Here is a 20444-nt window from a genome sequence, read left to right as displayed (position 1 = left end):
CCTGGGACCCGCCTGGCCGCTGAAGGTGCCTGTGGCCCTGCTGACCTGCCCTGATCCATCCAGGGAGGGCTGTGGCCCAAGACGAGGGGTCAGCATGGAGCTGGAAGCCTCGCTGGCGAGGCCAGAGGCAGGTGTGGGCTCCCTGCGTCCAGTGGGAATGAAGAGACCGCTACCTGGGCGCTGCCAGAGGCTGCCGGGGCCACCGAGGGAGCGGCCGTCCAATGACAGGCGTTGTAGCGGGTGGCCTCGTGATTGGAGAAGCCAACTCACAGGGAGCATGGAGGGGACCAGAATCCAGGCAGCCCCCGAGCTCCGTGGAGCGGTGGGAGCTTTTCCGTTGCTACTTGCAACCAAGGAATTCCCGACAGAGCCCAGCACACAGCAGGGGACCAAGGAGTGGTGTCACCTAGCTTAGAGTGCAGCGGCAGAGGTGGTGCCGGAGGCCAGGGGCTGGAGAGCACCCCCACGTGCCAGGGACCCTGCACAGCACCCTCAAGGAGGACAGCAGGAGAATGGCTGCAGAGGCCAAGCCCAGGTCCATCTGATGGTGAGCCCCACCCACCAGAGGAAAGCAGGTCACGGTGACCTTTAAGGACCCTCCTTGGCTTTGGTTTTCACTGTGGCCTGGGCCTGGGTTATTCCATGAGGCAGGTCGAGTGTCCCCTCGGGCGTCGCAGAGGAGGCCGGTTCTACCCACAGGAAAGGCTGAGGGGGGCAGGCACAGAACAGAGTGGACTGGGCACTGCAAAGTTGTCTTCCTTGGAAGGGGCCAACAGGGAGACAGGAGAGGAGCGAAATGATGGATTGGCTGGTGTCTCCTGGGATGTCCCCTCTCCCCCAGGTGGCTCCCAGGGGCCATGCCCCTGGCAACACCCATGGGTCCCCCTTTGGAGGCACCCCTGGGAACCCAGCACCTGATGTGGCCACCAAGTGCCCAGACAGGAGGCGCGTCCTGCAGCTGGAAGCCAGACACAGGGGGAAGGAGCTGAAGGAGGCCTACTATGTGCCAGTGGCCTGGAGCCCCCGGGGTGACACAGGTGGCACCACGGGGCACTGGGCCCTCGCGCAGCCCACACTAGAGCTTCCCAGCCTGTACGGCCCCAGCCCTGTCCACATGTCCCCCAGTACAACTCATGCAGCTGTGAGCGCAGCAATGGGGACACCAGAACTACGGTGGCCCTGGGGACGAGCAGGAACCACACTCCGGGACCCAGCTTGGATCCAAAATGTCTAGAAGAACTAAATATGTCTGTGTCCAACCCGCAGACTTCTGCCGCGCTGAAACCAGACAGCTGACCCTGTCTACACAGCGCTGCTGTTTGGACCCGGATGTCCCCCAAAGGCCGGGTGTTCAAGGCCGGGTCCCCAGCGCAGCGCTGAGGGGAGGAGCAGGAACCTTTCAGGGGTGGGGCCTGGTGGCCACTGGGGGGCGTGGCCTGGGTGCTGGACCCCGAACCACCTCCCCAGCCCTTCTATATTTAGAGGCAGTCTCCCTAAGTTGCTTGAGGTCTGCTAAGTTGCTGAGGCTGGCCTCGACCTTGCCGTGCTCCTGCCTCAGCCTCCAAGCCACTGGGATGGCAGGCGTGGCCCCTGCACCCACCGCTCCTTTCCTTTCCCTCCATGATGTGTGCATCCTGCTCGGCACTGGCTCCTGCCAGAGTGGCTGCCTCACCGTCTGCCCCAAAGCCACCGGAGGCGTGTTGTGGGCTGACACACCAGAGTGGCGCCCAGATAGACCCCTCTCCATAGTTGATCATCTCAGGCGTCAGTTGCAGAGGTGGGCAGCCCACAGCCTTCGCCTCCGGCCAGGCGAGGCAAGTCTCCTAGCTACGGTCAGGGTGGCCTTGGGGACTTCATCCACGGGGTGGGGTCAGGGCTGGGTCTACGCCCTGCAGTGCCGAGGGCCTCTGGAGAAGTGACCAGGGAGGCTCACAGGGACTTGAGCTTCATCTGTGAGTGGCTTTCCTTCCCCACGCCCCCGCCCCCCCGGGGACTGGCCGGTGTTTACCTGGGACTCCTAAGGGTGGATTTTTTAAAAAATAGAAGTGTGTGGACCTGCTTAGGACTCCTGCGCACCCAAGTGACACCCGGGATGTGCTGCCTGTGGCACTGGGCCACAGGTGTCCAGTGGGGGCCCCTGCTCTCCCGCTCCTCAGACCCTGGCTCTCCTGGGTGGTTTGTGACCAGCCGAGAGGGCCCCTCCTGCTCCTGTCCCCCCAGCCTGCCCTGGCTGCCGACTCCTCAGGCTTGTGACAGAAGAGCACGGTGGCACCCCAGCTCCGCACCTGCCTTAAAATAGCAGCTCGTCTCACTCTCAGGTTCCTCTGAGGCGGCGGTGCCAGTTCTGTCTGGAAATGGAGACAACAGGCTGCCTGGCGGCTCCCAGGGCCCAGGGGCCTCCCACAAAGGACAAATCCTTGCACCAAATGTTCCTTCCAATCACAGCTGAGCAGGGGGCGCCGGCAGAAGAGAAGCTCGATGGACCCAACTGCATAGCCCCGCCTCCAGCAGGGGTGACCAGCCCTTCTCTCGACCCTGCTGCCCCAAAGAAGGGATGCCTTCCCAAGGCACCCAGCTTGGTTTGCCTCTGCACAGCCCGGCTCCCCAGGAGATAATGACACTAGTCAGAGTTTTGAGTACTTTTTATACATGAACGAAGTGAGCAACACAAAAAACCCATGTCACAGTCTGCTTTCTGTTGCTGTAACAGAATACCTGAGGCCAGATAAGGGATAAGAAAAAAAAATTATTTAATTTATTTGGGTCTCAGTTCTGGAGGCCGGGAAGTCTGCTTGGCCTCTGGTGGGACCCTCCTGTTGCCTCCTGTCACGATCAAGGCAGCACTGGGGAGGCAGGGCAAGCAAGCAAACTCCCAAGTCTGTCTTCCTCTTCTTATGAAGCCACAATTGCCATCCGAGGGCCCCATTACCAGGACCTCATCTAACACAATCACCCCCCAGGGGCCGGCCGTCAATGCTCAACCCTGCAAACCCTGCGAGCAGGAGCACGACTTGGTGTTTCCAACTAGGGAGCTTCAGGGGACACATTCGAATCACAGCCCCCCAGGGGGCAGGTTCCACTGTCATCCTCCCTGGCAGATGGAGAGACCCAGACACGGCGGCTTACCAGCAGAGCCAGGCCCAGGCCCAGCTGCCTGCACCCCAAGTCCTTAACCACACTCCCCAGGACCCACCTCTTCAGGGGGCATGAAGGCTCTCTTCATGCTGAGAGCCTTGGAGATAAGAGGGCTTACCCCAGAGGACACTGCAAGAGCCACCTAGGGACTGGGAGGCACAGCTCCAATGGCAGGCTTTCTTCACCCCAGGACCTTTGCACATGCAGTGTCTGATACCCAGGGCATTCTTCCCACTCTGCACTCGTGGATGGCTCCTTTTATCTTTTATGTGAGGAGTCGGGGGAGGCCCTCCCTCCTCTTATCCAATCATTCACTCACTCACAGATAGGTTTTAAGCCCCTACTATGTGCTGGGCCTTGTGCTACTGATAAGACACAGGCAGCTCTGCCCTGGTGAGGTTAAGATCCAGAGCTGGCAGAAAGCTCTTGGCCAAGAGCCAGGCACACAGTAGGTCTTCACTAGCCAAGGCGTATTTGGATGAGTTTCGGAGGCACTGGAGGTGAAGGCTCTGTACCTGGGAGGCCCCATCCTCTGGGCACCTCCTCCTCCGCCTCCGAGACATTGCACAGACATGGCGCTGCCCAACCTCCCGGTTCCTCAGGGGAACCAGGCTGCACACATCCTCTCGGATGCGGTTTCCATGGTAGCCGAGTGAGTTCCGCCCGACCGCGTCTTGTTCCCTTCATCCCATGATCCCCCTGAATTCTTCCAGGCCACTCTGCGCACCCGAGCCAGGCCCAAGATGCAGAGGAAAGGAGAGCTCTCCCCCTGCTAGGAGGTGCCCCAGGTCCCCAGGACTGGCCTGCGCACCCTCATGTGCGCATGCGCGCACTCTCCAGCTCCTGTCAATCAGGCACGCAGCATCTCGGGGTGAGGCATGCACCAGGACACTGTGACATCTGCAGCTCCTGCCATGTAACAGACAACCCCAAACCCAGCAGGCTGGACCCACATCCCTGTCTCATGTGGTCCTAGGTCAGGGCCCAAGAGCTGCAACTCCCGGCCACCCAGCAGACGAGAGGCCAGCCAGGGCTGTGGTGGCCAAGGGGCAGAGGACCTCCTCCAGGCACACTAACGTGGCTGTTGGCTTGAGGCCTCAGCTCCTGGCCACCAGGCTGCTCTGTGGGGATGCTCAGGACCTGGTTTCCCCAGAGCAATTGATCCCAGAGAAAAGAACAGCACACAATAGAGCAGAAAGCCCGTAGTCTGGAGCTGTGGCAGCCGTTATGCGACCATGAGGAGATTCATCACCAATAATGAAGGGCAAAGAGGAAAGACCTGGTCATGCCTGAATCAAGTAATCCTGGACCTGCCCAACCTCCAGACTGCTTATCACACAAAATGAGAAAAGTTTCATGGCTTGTGACTCTTGGTTCAGTGTGGCACTGTGTGCCATCAAAAGGCACCAGCAGATGGGCACCTTGCCAAGCATTGGGAGGACTGGGCAGGCTTCCTGACAAACCAGCTGCCTTTACGTTGGACCTCCTGTTTGGCTGCCTGCCACTCTGCCGTCACCTTCTCAGTGACATCTCCTCTGACCACCCCATCCAAGGCAGGGTCCATGTCCCCTGCATTGCCCGCCCTACTTGTCTCCGTCTGGCCGTGCTGCTATCTCAGAATCCCTTGCTCTTTCTTCTCTTGCTGTACCTTGTCCGTCTGTCCACCGGCAGCCATGTCACCCACCAAGTCCCCAGATCCTAGACGGCTCGGGCACAACGGCGAGCACGGCGGACGCTCATCCCCGCCTCCTGTGCTCCCAGGCAGCATAGGGCCGCCCCAATAGCCCCCCAGTCTGTGGGCAGTAAGATGCCCCTGCATCCCCCAGCTCGGTGCCCACACATCCAAACTGACCGCTGGCCAACTGCAGAAGGACCTCGAGGGCAGAGCCTGTGTCTCCTAAGTCCCTCAGGGTCTGAGCCCACGCAGACACTCAGCCAGCCCCAGCCGGGGCCCAGGGGGATGGAGACGAGGCGGCCATGGGCTTTCTATCTGCAGAGATGACCTGGGGACCCGTCAGGATGGCCATCTCAAACAGCCGGAGACTGCGGAAACTCCGATATCCAAAGTAAGGCCCTTCCCTTGAAGACTTTATCATTTAAACAGAGAAGGCGACCCGGACACCAAAGATAACAGCACCCAGGGCAGGAGAAGGGGGCCCAGCCTGTGGTCAGACGGGCTTTCATTCCAAACCTCAGCTTTGCCGCTTGCTGCTGTGTGACCAGGGAAAATCCTCAACCTCTCTGTGCCTGTTTTTTCCTTGCTTACAGATGAATATAGTCATTCTTCAAAGGGTTGTAAAAACACAGCGTAGCACACAGTAGGTCCTCCATGAGTGACCATCAGGCTTACGGCACCACAGGCTCAGAGGCCAGTCCTGCCTGTGGCTGCCTTCCAACTGCCCAGCAAGCTGAAGAGTTTGGCAAGTGTATAGAGGTCATTGGTCCAGGGTCACACAGAGTGTTTGGCAACAGAGTGTGAATTCAAACCCAGGTCATGGTGAAGCCAGAACCCAGAATTGTTGGTGACACCTGTCACTTAAAAAGAAACAAAATTACAAGATAATGAAAAATACGTGGAAATTTTCACAGAAAGATGTATTTAGTCAAATAACTGAGTAAGAGTCTGAAGAGGCCCAAACTGACATAGAATTTGAAAAACAGAGTTTCTGCCGTCATCAATTCTTGGGGGAAAAGGAACACCTATTGTTATTGGGGTTGATACTGGGGATTGAACACAGGTTACACCCGCAGTCCTTTTAATTTTTTATTTTCGAGACAGGGTCTGGCTAAGTTGCTGAGGCTGGCCTCCAGGTTTCCATCCTCCTGCCTCATCCTCCCCTGTCCCTCAGGACAGGAGATGCCCTGCTCCTCCTTCCGGTTTTCACGCCTCAGCTCTCAGGATGGGGTCCGAGGCTAGTGGCTAAGTCCCAGGTGCCAGAGCTCCGACGTGTGCCCTGGCTTGCCACCGAGGTGGCTGCTCTCCTGAGTCCCCCAGAGATGCCCCTCTGGGCCTGGGCACAGCATGGACACCCCTCCAGCCAGGGGAGGCCGAGACCGGGTGCACTGCGACCAGGGAGCCGCCCCAGGCGCCCTGAGCCGGAGCCCGCAGCGGGCGACCTGCGCACCCGCCCTGCTGCGTCGTCCACCCTGAGTCATGTCCGCGGGAAGGGGACCCCAGCACGAGGCCTTGGAGAGACCAGCTGTCAGGCCCCTCGCGTCACAGCGGGGAGCAACCCTGAGAAATGAGCTGGACCCGACGGACGGGCTGGCCAGGTGTCCAGGTGTCTGCACCTGCATCCGTCTGTCCATTCCCGGAGCTGCCTCGGCAGACGGGCGAGCCCCCTGGTGGTGAGACGGCCGAGGGCTCGTGAGGAACGGGAAAGCCGTGACTGCCCCCCTCTGGACGGAGTCAGCAGCCCAGACGTGGCCTCGCCCCTCTCGGTTAAACAGCAGGTCTGACGGCCACCTACTGCGCCCAGGCTCCTCTCAGATACAGTCTGTTCCGTCCTCTGTCCTCTGAATCACTCCGCGAGACCCCAGACCACAGAAGAGGAAACCGAGGCTCCGAGAGTCTGGCAGCTCGGGTCATCCCCGCTGCTCAGGAACAAAACCAGGGTCCCAAAGCCCAGAGCCCACCTGCCAGGTGGAGGAGGCGGGGGAGGAATGAAGGAGAGGCCCATCTGCGTCCTACTGCGGTGGCCGAATGGCGACCCCTCGAAACGTCCCTGAGCCCAGGGTGATGTATTTGCAGATGGGCCTCTGGCCAAAGACCGGGACCTTGAGAGTGGGACCTTGGGGCAGCTTAGTGCCCTTGTAGGGAGAGTCGCGGGGATGCAAGGACACAGGGAGAAGGAGGTCGCCCCTGAGCACAGCCCTCAGCGGAAGCCTGTTAAGGTCTGTAAACAAGTCAAAATAACACCTGGTATTTTGCCAGGGGAATGTTAGAGTTCGTAAACAAGTCTGGATGGTGCCTGGCAAAATGCCAGAGGGAGTGGTTTGAGAAGTAACAAAAGTGAGCCATTAAGTGTGGAGATTCCTTATTGGTTGACTGATGTATCTAGTTTATGCTAATTAAGATAAGCTGTGCAAAATGTATAAATACCTCCGTTTCCCTACAATAAAGGGCTCCTACTCCTGCTGTATCAACGTACACAAGTTATTCGTCACCCCCCCCACCCCCCCCACCCCCACCCCCCCCCCCCCCCCCCCCGTTATTTTGCTGCAGCCGGACTGCGGCAGAAGCCTTATCCTGACCCTCAAGTCCCAGGCCAAAGTCCTGACCCTCTGCCCTCCTAGCCACACCCAAGCTCCTGCCACCCAGCTCAGCCTCTGGAGTGAGGTCCATTTCAAAGGTGGCAGCAGGTGACGGCTGTGTGTTAGGGACTGTGAAGGAGGTGGCCAGTCCTGTGGCCTCACCTTCCTTCTTTACCCCTGTCCCCACAGGCCATGTCCTGCAGAGGCTCAGTGGCCTTGGCCAGAGCAACTGCACGTGTCTGTCCCCAGCCCTCTGCCCCCCCCCCACCCAGCGGACCCTGAAGACTGGAACCAAAGACAGGGCCCGTGGCCCCCTGCACAGGGTGGAGGCCCATCCTGGCACAGTGCTGCCCGCCTGCCCTCCAGCCTAGCCCCTCTGTGGCTCGCCCTCACCCACGCCCAACACATCCCGGTCAGTCACTGGCCTGACCTTGAAGCCAGGGGGCGCTGGAGTAAGGACTGCGTGTCCTGAGCCAGGAGTCCTGGGTGCAGGTCCCAGCTCTTCCACTTACCAGCCGTGTGACCACGCCCAGTCGCTGACCCTCTCTGGGCCCCCTGTAAAGCTTGTCTTTAAGCTAGAGTGAACAATGGCAGCCTCCTGAGAGGTTTCCTCTAGTCCGTTTCCATTTTTCCTTGGATGCGGCTCCACCTGCCTGTGAGGGCACCACTGCTCACCAAGGGTCCCCATTGTTCCCTGTATCTCTCTGCCCCAGGACAGGCACCGCCTAGTGAGCGCTTCCCGCCCTGACCCCCTCCTGTCCTCACAATAGAGGTGGACGCAGGAGGCTCCGTGGTTCTTAAAGACGGGTGGTGAGTGGGTCCAGCGCAGTGCCCAGAGACGGCACCGCACCTCGCAGGGAGTCCCCAGGAGTCTGCAGGGGGGGCCCCCCTTGTGGACAGAACAGAGACCACCAAGCAGAGCCGGTGTCACCCTGCCTCCTGCAGGGGGGAGACAGCCGTCACCACCTTCGAGTGGCAGGCTGGGCAGGCAGGGAGGGGGAAGGCTGTCGGATGAGAAGGGGACCTCGGCTGGGCCTGGCTGGGGAGGCTGGGAGGCTGGGAGGCTGGGCCTGGCTGGGGAGGCTGGGAGGCTGGGAGGCTGGGCGGGCTGAGGAGGCTGGGGAGGCTGAGAGGCTGGGAGGCTGGGGAGGCTGGGGAGGCTGGGAGGCTGGGCCGGCTGGCCATTATCGAGGTTTCCTGTGTGCTTGACTGAGGCGTATTTTGATTGCTAGGGTGGGTCTTAAATTGGAAACAGGGACCTGGTGAGACTGCTGGGTTCTGATGAAGCCCTGGCCCTTGGGGACCTGCGTTCCAGAGGCTCCTGCCCTGTGCCTGAGCCAGCCCAGCTTCCTCCCCTCCATTTTGCCTCCTGGGCTGCCGATTTCAGGCTGCGACTCTGAGTTGGGCCTTCATAGGGGATCTGGCCACCGTCCTCTGTATACTCAGTCTCTCATCCCGGGACAGGGTGGACCAGGGAGGGGCATGGACTAAAGGGGGGATTCGCATGGCCGGGGTCACAACTGGCCGAGGGACCAACACGGCCCCTCCCCAGGCTGCCGGTCCTCACCCTGCTGCACGTCTGGGCCACCTGAACCCGACACCCTTTCCCTAAGGCCACATCCGGGCTCTCCCCTTACTTATGGATTTTTAAATTTATGGTCACTTGGGAGGGAACCCAGGGCCTCATGCAGGCTAGGCGGGCACTCTGCCCTGAGCTGCACCCCCAATTTTTAAAAAATTCTGTCACCCTTTTACACGGCTCAGAAGCCCAAAACTAGGAAAACAGGGCGACCCTCCCTCCCTGTGTCTCCTCCCCCCACTCCTCCCATGGACACCCATTTTCAACCTGTTGGTTGCCTCTCCACAAGGTCTATCTTTACCAGAAAAAAAAAAAAGCATGCCTTTCTGCATTTACAGTCACAGCCAAAGTGGGGAGCCGGCTAACTCAGTGTCCGAGCTTTGCTTGGGCGCAGTCGTACCTTGTGCCCACCTGGAGTCCGAACACGTTAGGAAACCATTCCTTGGACCAGCTTTCTTGACTCAACAACGGGTGAGGATTCAGCATCTCCCCCACCCTCTCTGCAGAAGCCCTTCGCATTCTTTAAGGCCCAGCTCAGTTGTGACCCCCCCTTCAAGCCTGTCATCGTCTTGTAAGACTGAAGTCGTCCTCCTCACCTCTGGGCTCCCGATGCCCATGGCTTTTCTGTTGCTGTAACAGAATACCCGAGGCTGGGACGTTTATAAAGGAAATAAGTTTATTTAGCTCACTGTTCTGGAGCCTGAGAAGTCCAAGGTCAGGTGGCTGCACCTGGTGAGGGCTCGTGCTGCATCATAACGTGGTAGAAAAGCAGACAGGTGTGTGGGGAGGAGACACAGGGACCTGGGCTGGCTCTATAACGACCCCCTCTGGCCATAACCAACCCACTCCCCGACCCCCTCCCCAGGGAAGGTATCAATCACTCCTGATGACATAGTTGTGTTGCAGAGTCCCCTCCTTCCAACACAACCACAATGGCCATCGATCAACCTTTAACATGAGTTTGGGGGCACAGCCCTAGCCACACCCCAGCAGCTCACTAGCGTGTTATGGTAACTAGGGCTGCTGTGGCGTCTGGGGGGGCGAGCAGGAGCAAGCCCTGTGCACCTAAGCAAGCCCTAGGGCAGCCGCCTGCCGGAGCAGGGCTGTGTCTGCATCCCACAGCCTTCCCACCATCATCACCTGCAGCAGACCTACTGTGTGCTGGGGCTGGGGGAGGAGAAGACAGCGCCACCCCCTGGTCGTGCTGGGGTCACTGAGGCCAGGCAGCCTGGATATGGATCCTGACTCTGCCCCCCATGAGCTGTGACCCTGCTCACCCTGCCTTGAAGATGGTGAGATTTGCTCATCGTAGTTTTTTTTTTTTTTTCATTTACTTTGAATTTTTAAAAATATTCCATGAAGGTGTTGTTTGTCTTGATGGCTGAAGCAGGTATTTTGGGCTCCTTTTTGAATCTGCTTTGACTCAGTTGCACTTTCATGACTAATCCAGCACCTTGGGAGAGGCACCCACCAGAGAGACACCCATCTATTCACGGGCTGCACCCCAGGCCCCAGCTCAATGCTGCTCCGTTGACAGATTGAGGGACGCTCAATCTGTGACACCAGGCCAGGGACCTGCCACATGGCCAAGGGCTCAGGGCCGGTCTTCCTCTGGAGGCATGGTCAGGCTGACCAGCAGATAGGCTGAATTGCTCTTTTTCCACCTCAGAAGGCTAGATGGGTGCAGTTTGAAATTGGGGCTGCCAAGGGCTGAGATCTCGGTAAGCCCTGACCGTGTTTGGGGCTCTGAGAAACAAGGGTCACCAAGAAAGAAGGCAACCGGAGCAGGGCTGCAGTTTGGCTTTGCAACATCAAGCCTGAAACCTAGGCTCAGAGGTCCCCAAATCCTTTCTAAAGGAAGATAATGTCACCTTGGACCTCAAACTATCTCTACAAATACTTTCTCAAATAAAATGACCAGGAAAAAAAAATGAAAGATGATAGGAGAAAAAGCAAAACTGAATTAGGTGCAGCAGAAACAACAGATGATAGAAACAGACCTGTAGAATCCCCCACATTGGGATTGTTAGAGAGACTGTGCAATCTCATGTTTTATCAACTCCAAAAATGCTGTTAGTTATCAGGGACAGCAATATTGTATGTTCCACTAAAAATAAAAATAGGTTCCCAGTCACCCAGCCTCTCCTTGTTTTGAAATGTGTCTCACTCATTCATGTCAAGAGATTTGTCATTTCTCTCACCTCCAGCTTCATCGGAGGTGAGGGATGGGCATTCCTTTGCATGAGTTCAGTATCAAAATGTCACACATATTTCCATGCCAGGGGGAAGAACAGGGACCAGATTCACCCTCCCTCCTGAACTAAAAAATAGGAGGAAATATAGGAAGTGATGACGGTCAGGATATCGGACTGCAGACAACCATGAACCAAGCCTACCGGGCAAGAATAAAGAGGTGGATCTTGTGACGCCCACCACAGCACATGGGAGGCACCACAGCAGATCCCTGAGCCACGGACAACAGGCTGTGAGCGCCGAGAAGCGGAGACAGCGCCCATGTCATTGGAAAGGAGAAGGGAGACACTGAGTATTTAGGTGAGTGAGTATCAGCACATGCATCGGAGAACACCCCCTGGGGAAAGAGCCACCGTAAAGATCTTGGGGAAACACACACAAACCCCTCAGGGTACTGTCCACTCTCAACAATAAGAGTGGAAAATCTCAAACTCACTGGGCATCAGTTGGACTTCTAAGAAGGATCTAGCCTCAGTAATGAGGACAAATGAATCCTAGATTAAATGCAGCTCTGATGCTGCCTAATAAAGTATAAAGGCAAGATCTGAAAGGATCAAACCATTTCCAGACAACCTAACTGTATCCTAAAATAAAGTTCAAGAATATTTACTTGACTATAAATATCCAATCCAATAAGGTAGAACTCACCGTATCCAGAATCCAGCACATCTCCACTACAGATATCATAGCCTGGAACACTTCAGCTCTCCTCTGGACTACTGCCGCAGCCACCTAGCTTGTAGCAGTCAGGGTAGGCTAGCTCACGCTGCAGCAACAAACAGCACCAAAAAGCCCAATCACTCAACCAGCAAAGATTTTCTCACACTCACATTCAACGATTCATGGTCCTTCCAGGACCCTGGCCCACAAAGCAGGCGCCATTCAGACCATTTCCAGGTGCAGAGCAGAGGCCAAGTTCTCAGTGGGCCCCTCTGATTGGAGGTGAGACCCTCTGCCTCTGTTTACATTCAGTGACCACATGTGTCACGTGACCGACTGTGAGTTCTGGGCACAGGTGGGGATGGGGTAGAGAGGCAGTCGTGCAGTTTGGGCATGAGCTCGGGAGGCCTCTGTGCTCACCTGGAAGACAGAGTGAGCTCCTTAAACAGAAGCCAGGTCATACTGCTGCTGTCCTTCCATTCCCTGGTCAAAGCCAGAATTCCCACGATCCCCTCAAGGCTGCCACCTCCCGCCTTGGCACAGCCTGCTCCCTCCTTCTGTTGGCCTCTCCCAGGAGCAAGCCCCGCAGGTACCACAGGAATGAATGTGCTGTTGAGCTGGCTGATGTCTCCCCAGCACCAGGTACAGTGCCTGGCACCGAGTAGGTGCTCAGTAAATACTTCTAACTAGTGAAGGCAGCTCTGGGCTGCCCAACTGGCTGGCACTTTAGGGTCATGCTCTGAAACACTTTATCTGAGCACAACAAGGAGGATCCATCATCTTCCTGGTCACTGGAACCATCTTACAGTAACCAAGCAGATTCACCTGGGGCTGACTGTGGGGATGGGAAGCGCTGGGAACCATTCTCGCTCAGTACTTGTTGCTCCTTGGTGACAGGCTGCCACCTTGTGGCCGAGTGAGGAAGTGCAGTTAGTCGGCCTGGGAAGCTGCTCAATGGCAGATGTCCACTTTTTTTTTTTAAGAATGTTTTATCAATTGTAGATGGACACAATAGCTTTATTTTATTATGTGGTACTGAGAATCAAACCTAGTGTCTCACACATGCTAGGCGAGCACTCTACCACTGAGCCACAATTTTGAAACACACTTAGTCTCTGTGCAAAAGTCCGAAGCTTCCGAGAACAAGATGGGAATCCCAGGCTTGGTGGTCTCGGGCTTCTGGAGCACGTGCCCGTCGACCTGAACCGCAACCCCAAACTTACTTGTGATGAATATGATCTTTTGCACACGCACACAGCATGGGTTCAGCCAGCCAGCCAGCCAGCCAGGGGCTACCACGGGCCAGACACTGTCCCTGCTCTTCTGTGCAGAATACAGCCCTCCACTTATTCAGCGACTATTCGCTGAGAGCCTGCTGGCCCTGGACAGGCGCTAATGAGGGGCTGGTCTGTCAAGTTGAGGTGCGGAGACAGAGCGCAACGGAATGGCAAGGATCCGGCTATGAGGGGAGGGCTGGGAAGCCCTCGGGAGGGCGACAGTTAAACCAAAGCCTGAAAGAGAAAGAACAAAGGAGAAAACGGCATTCCAAGAGGAGGGAAGAGATGTGCGGAGAGTGGCTGGAAGGGCCTGCGGGAAGCTGGAAGAGGCCAGATTCCGCAGGGCCTTAGGGTCCTGGTGAGATCTTTGCAATGTGAAGTGCCAAGTGGAGCTGAGAGGGGCGGGGCGGGGCCTGGCGGGGCGGGGCCTGGCGGGGCGGGGCCTGGCGGGGCGGGGCCTGGCGGGGCGGGGCCTGGCGGGGCGGGGCCTGGCGGGGCGGGGCCTGGCGGGGCGGGGCCTGGCGGGGCGGGGCCTGGCGGGGCGGGGCCTGGCGGGGCGGGGCCTGGCGGGGCGGGGCCTGGCGGGGCGGGGCCTGGCGGGGCGGGGCCTGGCGGGGCGGGGCCTGGCGGGGCGGGGCCTGGCGGGGCGGGGCCTGGGAGATGCCTTCTGACTCTCCTCTGCTGAAGGCCCATCTGATTGAGGATGGAGAACAGAAGAGCCCCTTCTCGGTGGAGTGCACACAAAATTGGGACGACTGCAGTTCTGTCCCAGGGGAGCTTGCTTTAATGCAAGGAACATAAGGCGTCCAGCCAGGCTTTCTGAGTTCAAGTCTCAGCTCCACAATTTTCCTGTGTTGTGACGGTAGGCAACTGCTCTGAGCTTCCGTTTTTCATTGAAATGAGAGAAATGCTCACACTGCAGATTTCTGGGGTATTGCCATGGTCTGGATATGTTTTGGTGTATGCCCCAGGTGCCTGGTCCCCAGCAAGGCTGTGTTGGGGCGGGGCGTCTCTAAGAGTGGGGTCTAGTGGAATGTAGTTAGGCCATGGGGGGACACCCCCAGGATTAGCAGAGTTTTCATAGGACCTTGGTTAGTTCCCACCAAGGTGAGTTGTGAGCCTGAGCCTATCTGGCTTCCTGTGTTGCCCTGTGATTTCTGGACTGCCATCCACCATGAGGTCCTCACCAGAGCCGGAACAGATGGGGCCACCGACCGAGGGCTTCCACCTTTCAGAACTGTGAGCTAAATAAGCTTATTTTCTTCAAAAAACACTTGACCTTGGTATTTTGTTAAAGCAACAGAAAATGGACTAATGCAACACATTAGCTAGACAAAGGGAGATGAAGTGTGTGGTACCTAGACAGGGTCTAGTCAGTGCTCAATAAAAAATCACATGGCAACACACACACACATCCCTTTACGGAGCAGGAAGAAGAGAGATACTGCATATCACAGTTGATGAACACCAAGCAGGAGGACATGATGCGGAGCTAAAGAGTGAGTTGTGCAGGCCTTGAGTGCCAACCTAAGCCTTGATCAGCGCTTCTGAGTGGAGGAGGATGGTGAACCGGGTTCCCCTTTGAGAAGATAATCTTGGCAGCCAGGAAAGAGGGAGAAGATGGAGGAAAGCAGCTGGTGCTTTCCCTCCAGCTGGGAGGTGAGATCTGGGCCTCCCCTTATCTCTGGGGCTTTGCCTGGACTCCTGGAATTTTGCTTGAGGTCCTGCTTCTCTGATCTCTTCCCCAGGCCCATGGGTACCAGGTTGCTAAGCATTTGGGGCCTGGCTGTGTTAATGAGCAGCATCCTGCCATACCAGCCAACCAGGCTGGGAGAGAACTTCCTCAACCCAGCTGCTCGTGTCCTGGAAAGAAGCCCAACTTGGTTCAGAGACAGGTAAGGGGGAGAGGCAGCCAAGGGGCCGGTGCTGGCCTCCTGGCCTGGCTGTCGTCCTGGGGACTGGGAGTTCGGGAGCAGTACAGGCTTCCAGCCAGGCAGACACCCAAATCACAGAGACCAAGGTCTAGCTCAAGTGGACGGACTTGGTGCCCTTGGATTCTGTAGCCCTCCTCCCAACAATCCCGCCACATGGAATTCTGCACCCCACCGGCCCCAGCATTGATGTTCTATGGTCCACAGCCCTCGAGCTTGCAGACCGCACTTCTAGAATGGAAACTCAGGAGAATAAAGTCAGCTAAGGCAAAGACCCAGCTGCTCTTCCCCATCCCCAGCACTACTGCTTCAAGGGAGAGACCACAGCCCCCAGAAGCGGAATGGACAGGGGGCTGCTCTCTGGAAATGGGAGCAAGCCCACCCTGGAGGCTCCATTAGTGTTCGGGAGGACCGAGAGCAAAGGAGCCGTGTGGAGTTTGTCCAACACAGCAGCGCTTTGGGGAGACTGGAGACAAATAAGGCCATTCTGGCTACTTGAGAGCTTGGGGTCTGGTGAGGGGAAGCCAGATACTAAGAAATGATTACATCCCTGAATCAGGGGAAGGCAATTGCGTGTCTGGGAGACACGTCTTCCTGGAGAAGGGACGGGCCCGCTGGGCTTTGAAGGCTGAGTAAGAGGTCACAAGCAGACAGCGTGGGGAAGCACCAGCTCATGTCAAGACACACTTAGGAAAGCCACAGTGTCTTCTGCTGGAGGGGACGAGGCACTTCCCTGTTGGGACATGGGCAACCAGTCTAGTCGTAGAGTCACGGGAAAGAGGTCAGGAGGAGGAAAGGGTAGATGTGGATCGGAACAGCATGGAGATTAGACTTAGCTTTGGATTTGGAAACAGGTGACAGGGATGTTTAGCTGTTGTCAGTCTAGGCAGCACCCTGAGGAGCCCATGGGCAGTGCTGCGTTATCTCCCTGGGGCCCAGACCAGGCCTGCGAGGGGCGGAGGAACCTGAGGCTCAGAGGGCGGAAGTGAGTGCCCCAGCTCGCACACCTGGCGAGGGGCCCGGCAAGAGCTGGCACAGAGGGACGGCCAAGTTCAACTGTGGGAGTCAAGACAGGCCTCAGATGCCTGCTGCACCCTGGCTCTGCCGTCTCAGAGAGCCCTGACTCCTCATGTAGCTTCCATTTCTGTCAGCAAGTGCAAAGGACAGTATGTAACTCAGGAGGCTCCTGCAGCCACAAGCAAGACACTCTGTGGGAAGCCCCTGCTCTACTCCAGGCCCATTGGCTAGGGCCACAGATGTTATTAGGATGATGACCAGTTCAAGGTGGGGTTAAACTTAGCAGGACTCAGGTTCCAGGTGGGAATGTCCTTCTTTCTGAGTTCCCCCTTGCATTTGAGCTCCCTGGTGGACTTGAATTTGCAGAAGGGGTTTGTGCTTCTAACAAGGAACCACAGTGGTCTAGTCCCTGTGGACTCTAGTGACCACGGCCTTGAGATTTATCTTTGCAGATAATCCTCAGTTCTCCCAGGCACAGCCTACAGGAGCATTTCAGTCTGAACAACCAGCCTAAACTATACCACTGTCTACCACTCAGTCCCCCCACCCACCCAAAAGATGCTGCCTACTCAGAAAAGCCCAGGTAGGAGGTCAATGGCAGATATAGAAACCAAGGGGAAGAAACAACTCGGTTTCAAAACAGGCAGAGGACTCCACTAGACACTTCTCCCAAGAAGACACAAAATGCAAATTACTAACAAGAACTTGACCAACGACTGTTGCTCATGATCAGGGAAGTGCAAATCAAAACCACAGAGAAATCCCTCTCTGAGCCCATTGGCATGACTGTTTCAAAAACAAAGGAACAGAAGATCACAAGCCTCGGTGAGGAGGTATGAAACGGACCCCTGTGCGTTCCTGATGGCAGCGTAAACCAATGCTGCCGGGGAAGATGGCAGAAAACAATTAGGCATAGATTTACCATGTGACCCAGCAACTCCTCCTCCAGGTACAGACCCCAAAGGATTGAAAGCAAGAATTGGAGCAGATGCCTGCACCCCCATGTTCACAGCATCTTTTGCCTAACAGTCAAAAGATGGAAACCATCAGCCAGTGAATGTATAAAGAACAGACAATGGAATATTATTCAACCATGAAGAGGAAGGGAATTCTGGCACTCGACGTGAACTAAGCAGACACAGAAGGACAAATGTCCTCTGGTCCCCTGTTTGAGCAGCACCTGGAGTAGTCAAACTCACGGAGACAGGAAGTGGCAGGGTCTTTGCCAGGGGCTGGGGGAGGGATATTGGGATTATTATTTAATGGATCCAGACAGAGTTTCAGTTTAAGAAGAGCAAATGAGATGAACGTTGGAGAGGGCTGAACCATGATGTGAATGTATTCAAACCACTTCACTGTAGACTTCAATGGTGGAAATGTTAAAAATTCATGTTATGTATATATTACTACAATTGTTTTAAAAAGACACACCATGTGGGAAGAAGCAGGCACAGCAGGTCAGGGGGAGACAGCTTGGTCTCCCGGGGCCAGGCTTGCCCCTGCGACTGCAGGAGTGGACACACCCAGAGGCCTGAGCTCCAGCTCCACCCTCAGGGTGGGCCTGGGGCAGGTCTGCCTCGCTGGGATATCCGGAAGCTGTCTGGCTCACAGATTTCCTCCAGCTCTGCCTTCTGGGCTCTGCCTTATTAGGAAGGCTTGGATGGTGCAGAGGAGGAGGTAAAGGGAACAGAAAACCAGACCTTCACCACACACTGGACATTCCAGGGAGGCCACAGGACCCTTTGACTTGGCAAGGAATCAGCCTCACAGGAATCATGACATCAGTGAGGGTCCTCGTTGCAGATCCTGCCCTCAAACTGGGTCAGTGAGGACAGTGGAGTAAAGAGTCCACTTACAAAGAGATAGACAAGGCCAAGGGAACCAAAGGACAGGGTTGTACAGCGGCTTGCAACAGCAAGAGCCTTAGTGCCACAGTGCTTACAGGAACCCTGAGAGAGTCCGTGTAGAGAAGGTCACCTTAGGTAAGGACAGTCCTGCAGGAAGGGAGCCGGGGAGGGGGGAGGGGTACCCAGACCTCTCTCTCTCCATGCCAGGGCCTCCCAGTAGCCAAGTCCAACAGGAAGCCAGAGGACAGGGAGCGTGGTAAGGCGCATTCAGGCCACTGCAGCCAGAGCAGTGTGGCAAAGGCTGACAGGGAAGTCCCAGGAGCAAATGAGTGGGGGTCAGGGGGTGGTGATGAATCCAAGTGAATCACCACCACTCTGCACTTGGCCTGACAGGGTGGCTAGGAAGCGTTCCCCTTGGCTAGTCCCCACCCTTTTTCAATGGCTGATCTTGGAGGTGCTAGGGAAGGAGCCTTGGGCTCTTTCAGGCATGAAGGGAGAGATGCTGTTTTGTTGAAGAGCCTCCACTTACTGACAGAGAGCAGTGGCTGGGCCTGAGCTTCCCACCCATGCACTGTGTTCTCATTCACTCACTCGGCCAGCTTCTCTGGAAACCGTGAGTGCCCAGACAGTGTTGGGAGCCACTAGAAAAAGAAGCACGGAGCAGCCCACCAGCAGCATCCCTCACCCTGGCAGTTGTGCCTGGAGTCGGGCAGCCCTGGGCTTCGCCTGCCAGCTCCCAGGCTGTGGGTTGCACCCTCTGAGAAATCGGATCAATTACCTCCCCCTCCCCACTAGTTGTCTTAAGGATGCTGAGTAAAATTCTCTGAAAAGCACTGGGTGCAGAGCTCCTGATGCAGAGTCAGAACTGGGGGGGGGGGGGAGACACGTAGTGCCTTGTTAAGCATCCCCTGGTTGGCTCAAGTTCACCCATCTGCCCTTCTGTGCTATTTTCTTTGGGATGATGTTGTAGTGAGTTTGTTTCCGTTTTCCTCTTCCTCTCTCCCCACCTCCCAGACCTGGAAGACCCAGTCAGGAGCCTCTAACTCCTCCCTGCCACCCCAGGGCTTGGAGGGGGCTCACAGTGACCAACATTCATTCGATGGCTGGATCCTTTCCCATGGCTCGCTCGCGTGCATTCGAGTTCGAGAAAAGCCCGACTGGTAAACGCAATGCTGGGCCCATTTTACGGATGAGGAAACCCAGCCCAGGAGGCAAAGAGCCGGCGCGGGGATGGAACCCGGGAGTCAGGTTCTCCGAGCCGGCCCAGCACTGGGCCGGAGCGAGCGAGTGCGGGAACGAGTCCCGGGGCACTCAAAAAACGGACGGCGGGGGCCAGTCCCCACCGCCCGGGGCGCGAGTGCCGCGCGCCGGGACAAAGGCCGGGCGGGGGCCGGGCGGGGGCCGGACTGGGGCCGGACGCGCGGGGACCTTTAAGGGGCGGTCCCGGGGCGGGGCCTCTCTAGGGGCGGGGCCTTCCGGGGGCGGGGCCTGGACTGCGGGCGGCTGGAGAGCGCGCGGAACGAAGGGCGGCGGCGGCTCGTGCTCGGCGCGGGCTCCGGATCGCGCTCGTCCCCGCTCCCGGCTCCCGGCTCCGGTCCCTCAGCCCGCCCCGGCCCCGCGGAGCAGCGGCCATGCCGCCGCGGCGCAGCATCGTGGAGGTGAAAGTGCTGGACGTGCAGAAGCGGCGGGTGCCCAACAAGCATTATGTGAGTGCGGCGCGGCCCCCACGCCCCCTCGAGCCCCTGGCGCCCAGGGCCAGCGAGAGCCCCGGCCCGGGGACGCCCGCCCGCCCGCCTCGTGCCTGGTCCCGCGCCGCCAGCCCGACCCCGCTCCCCTCCCCCTCGCCTGCTGGCCCCGTCCCCTCCTCCTCCCTTCCTCCCGCCTGGTCCCCTGCTCCCCTCTGCCGCTCCCCTTCCCCTTTCCGTCTCCCCCAGCCCTGCAGCTCTGGTGCTGCCCATCCGTGAAAAAGTCCGGCCCCAGCCGGTGTAGGGGACAGAGAGGAAAAGGAAGAGAGACAGAAGCGCCTGCTCGCGGGTCGCCCCTCATTGTCCAGAGGTACCTGACCCGCAGTGCCCAGCCAACAGGTAGCCCCTCTGAGCATGGCCAGGTTTGGCCCGTCCTTTTGGGACAGCCAGCCTGAGCGAGCTAGATCTCTGGGAATGGATCATTGGAGTCACCCCCCCCCCATAACTTCCGTGTAAAACTGTAGGAAAGTTTTCTCTGGGAATCTCTCTCTGTGAAATGAGAGTCCTGTTTGGAGCTGGCGAGGACTAGAGAAAATGGGCCAGTAGTGTCCTTTTGCAGATGGGAAGGGTGAGGCTCTGAGGCTGCAGGTTCCAAATCAGAGCTGTGTTCAGGCCTTCCCTCCTTCTGGAAGGTGAGCTTGGGGCTCCTGGTGACCTGCAGGTGGAAAGAGGCCATGCCTGGGTCCAGGTAGCCCTGAGACCACCTCTGAGCTTCTGGGTGGAGAGATGATAGGTGGAGAGGAGGT

The 20444-nt window shown here is 57.4% G+C and overlaps 1 protein-coding gene across 1 annotated transcript in view; it reads left to right on the top strand.

Moving 5' to 3' along the window:
* The first annotated feature begins 19584 nt into the window (after positions 1-19584).
* The window catches only part of Sh3pxd2b (SH3 and PX domains 2B), a 73659-nt gene continuing 72799 nt past the window's right edge, over positions 19585-20444 (top strand). Inside the window, exon 1 of the mRNA XM_026401339.2 lies at positions 19585-19659. Within this exon, the coding sequence (XP_026257124.2) occupies positions 19585-19659 (75 nt within the window). The remainder of the gene's footprint in view (positions 19660-20444) is intronic.

Source organism: Urocitellus parryii, chromosome 1 (genome assembly GCF_045843805.1).
Source record: "Urocitellus parryii isolate mUroPar1 chromosome 1, mUroPar1.hap1, whole genome shotgun sequence".
NCBI classification, from domain to species: domain Eukaryota; kingdom Metazoa; phylum Chordata; class Mammalia; order Rodentia; family Sciuridae; genus Urocitellus; species Urocitellus parryii.
Note: the sequence above shows the minus strand (reverse complement) of the source record. Positions and strands in the feature narration are given on the sequence as shown.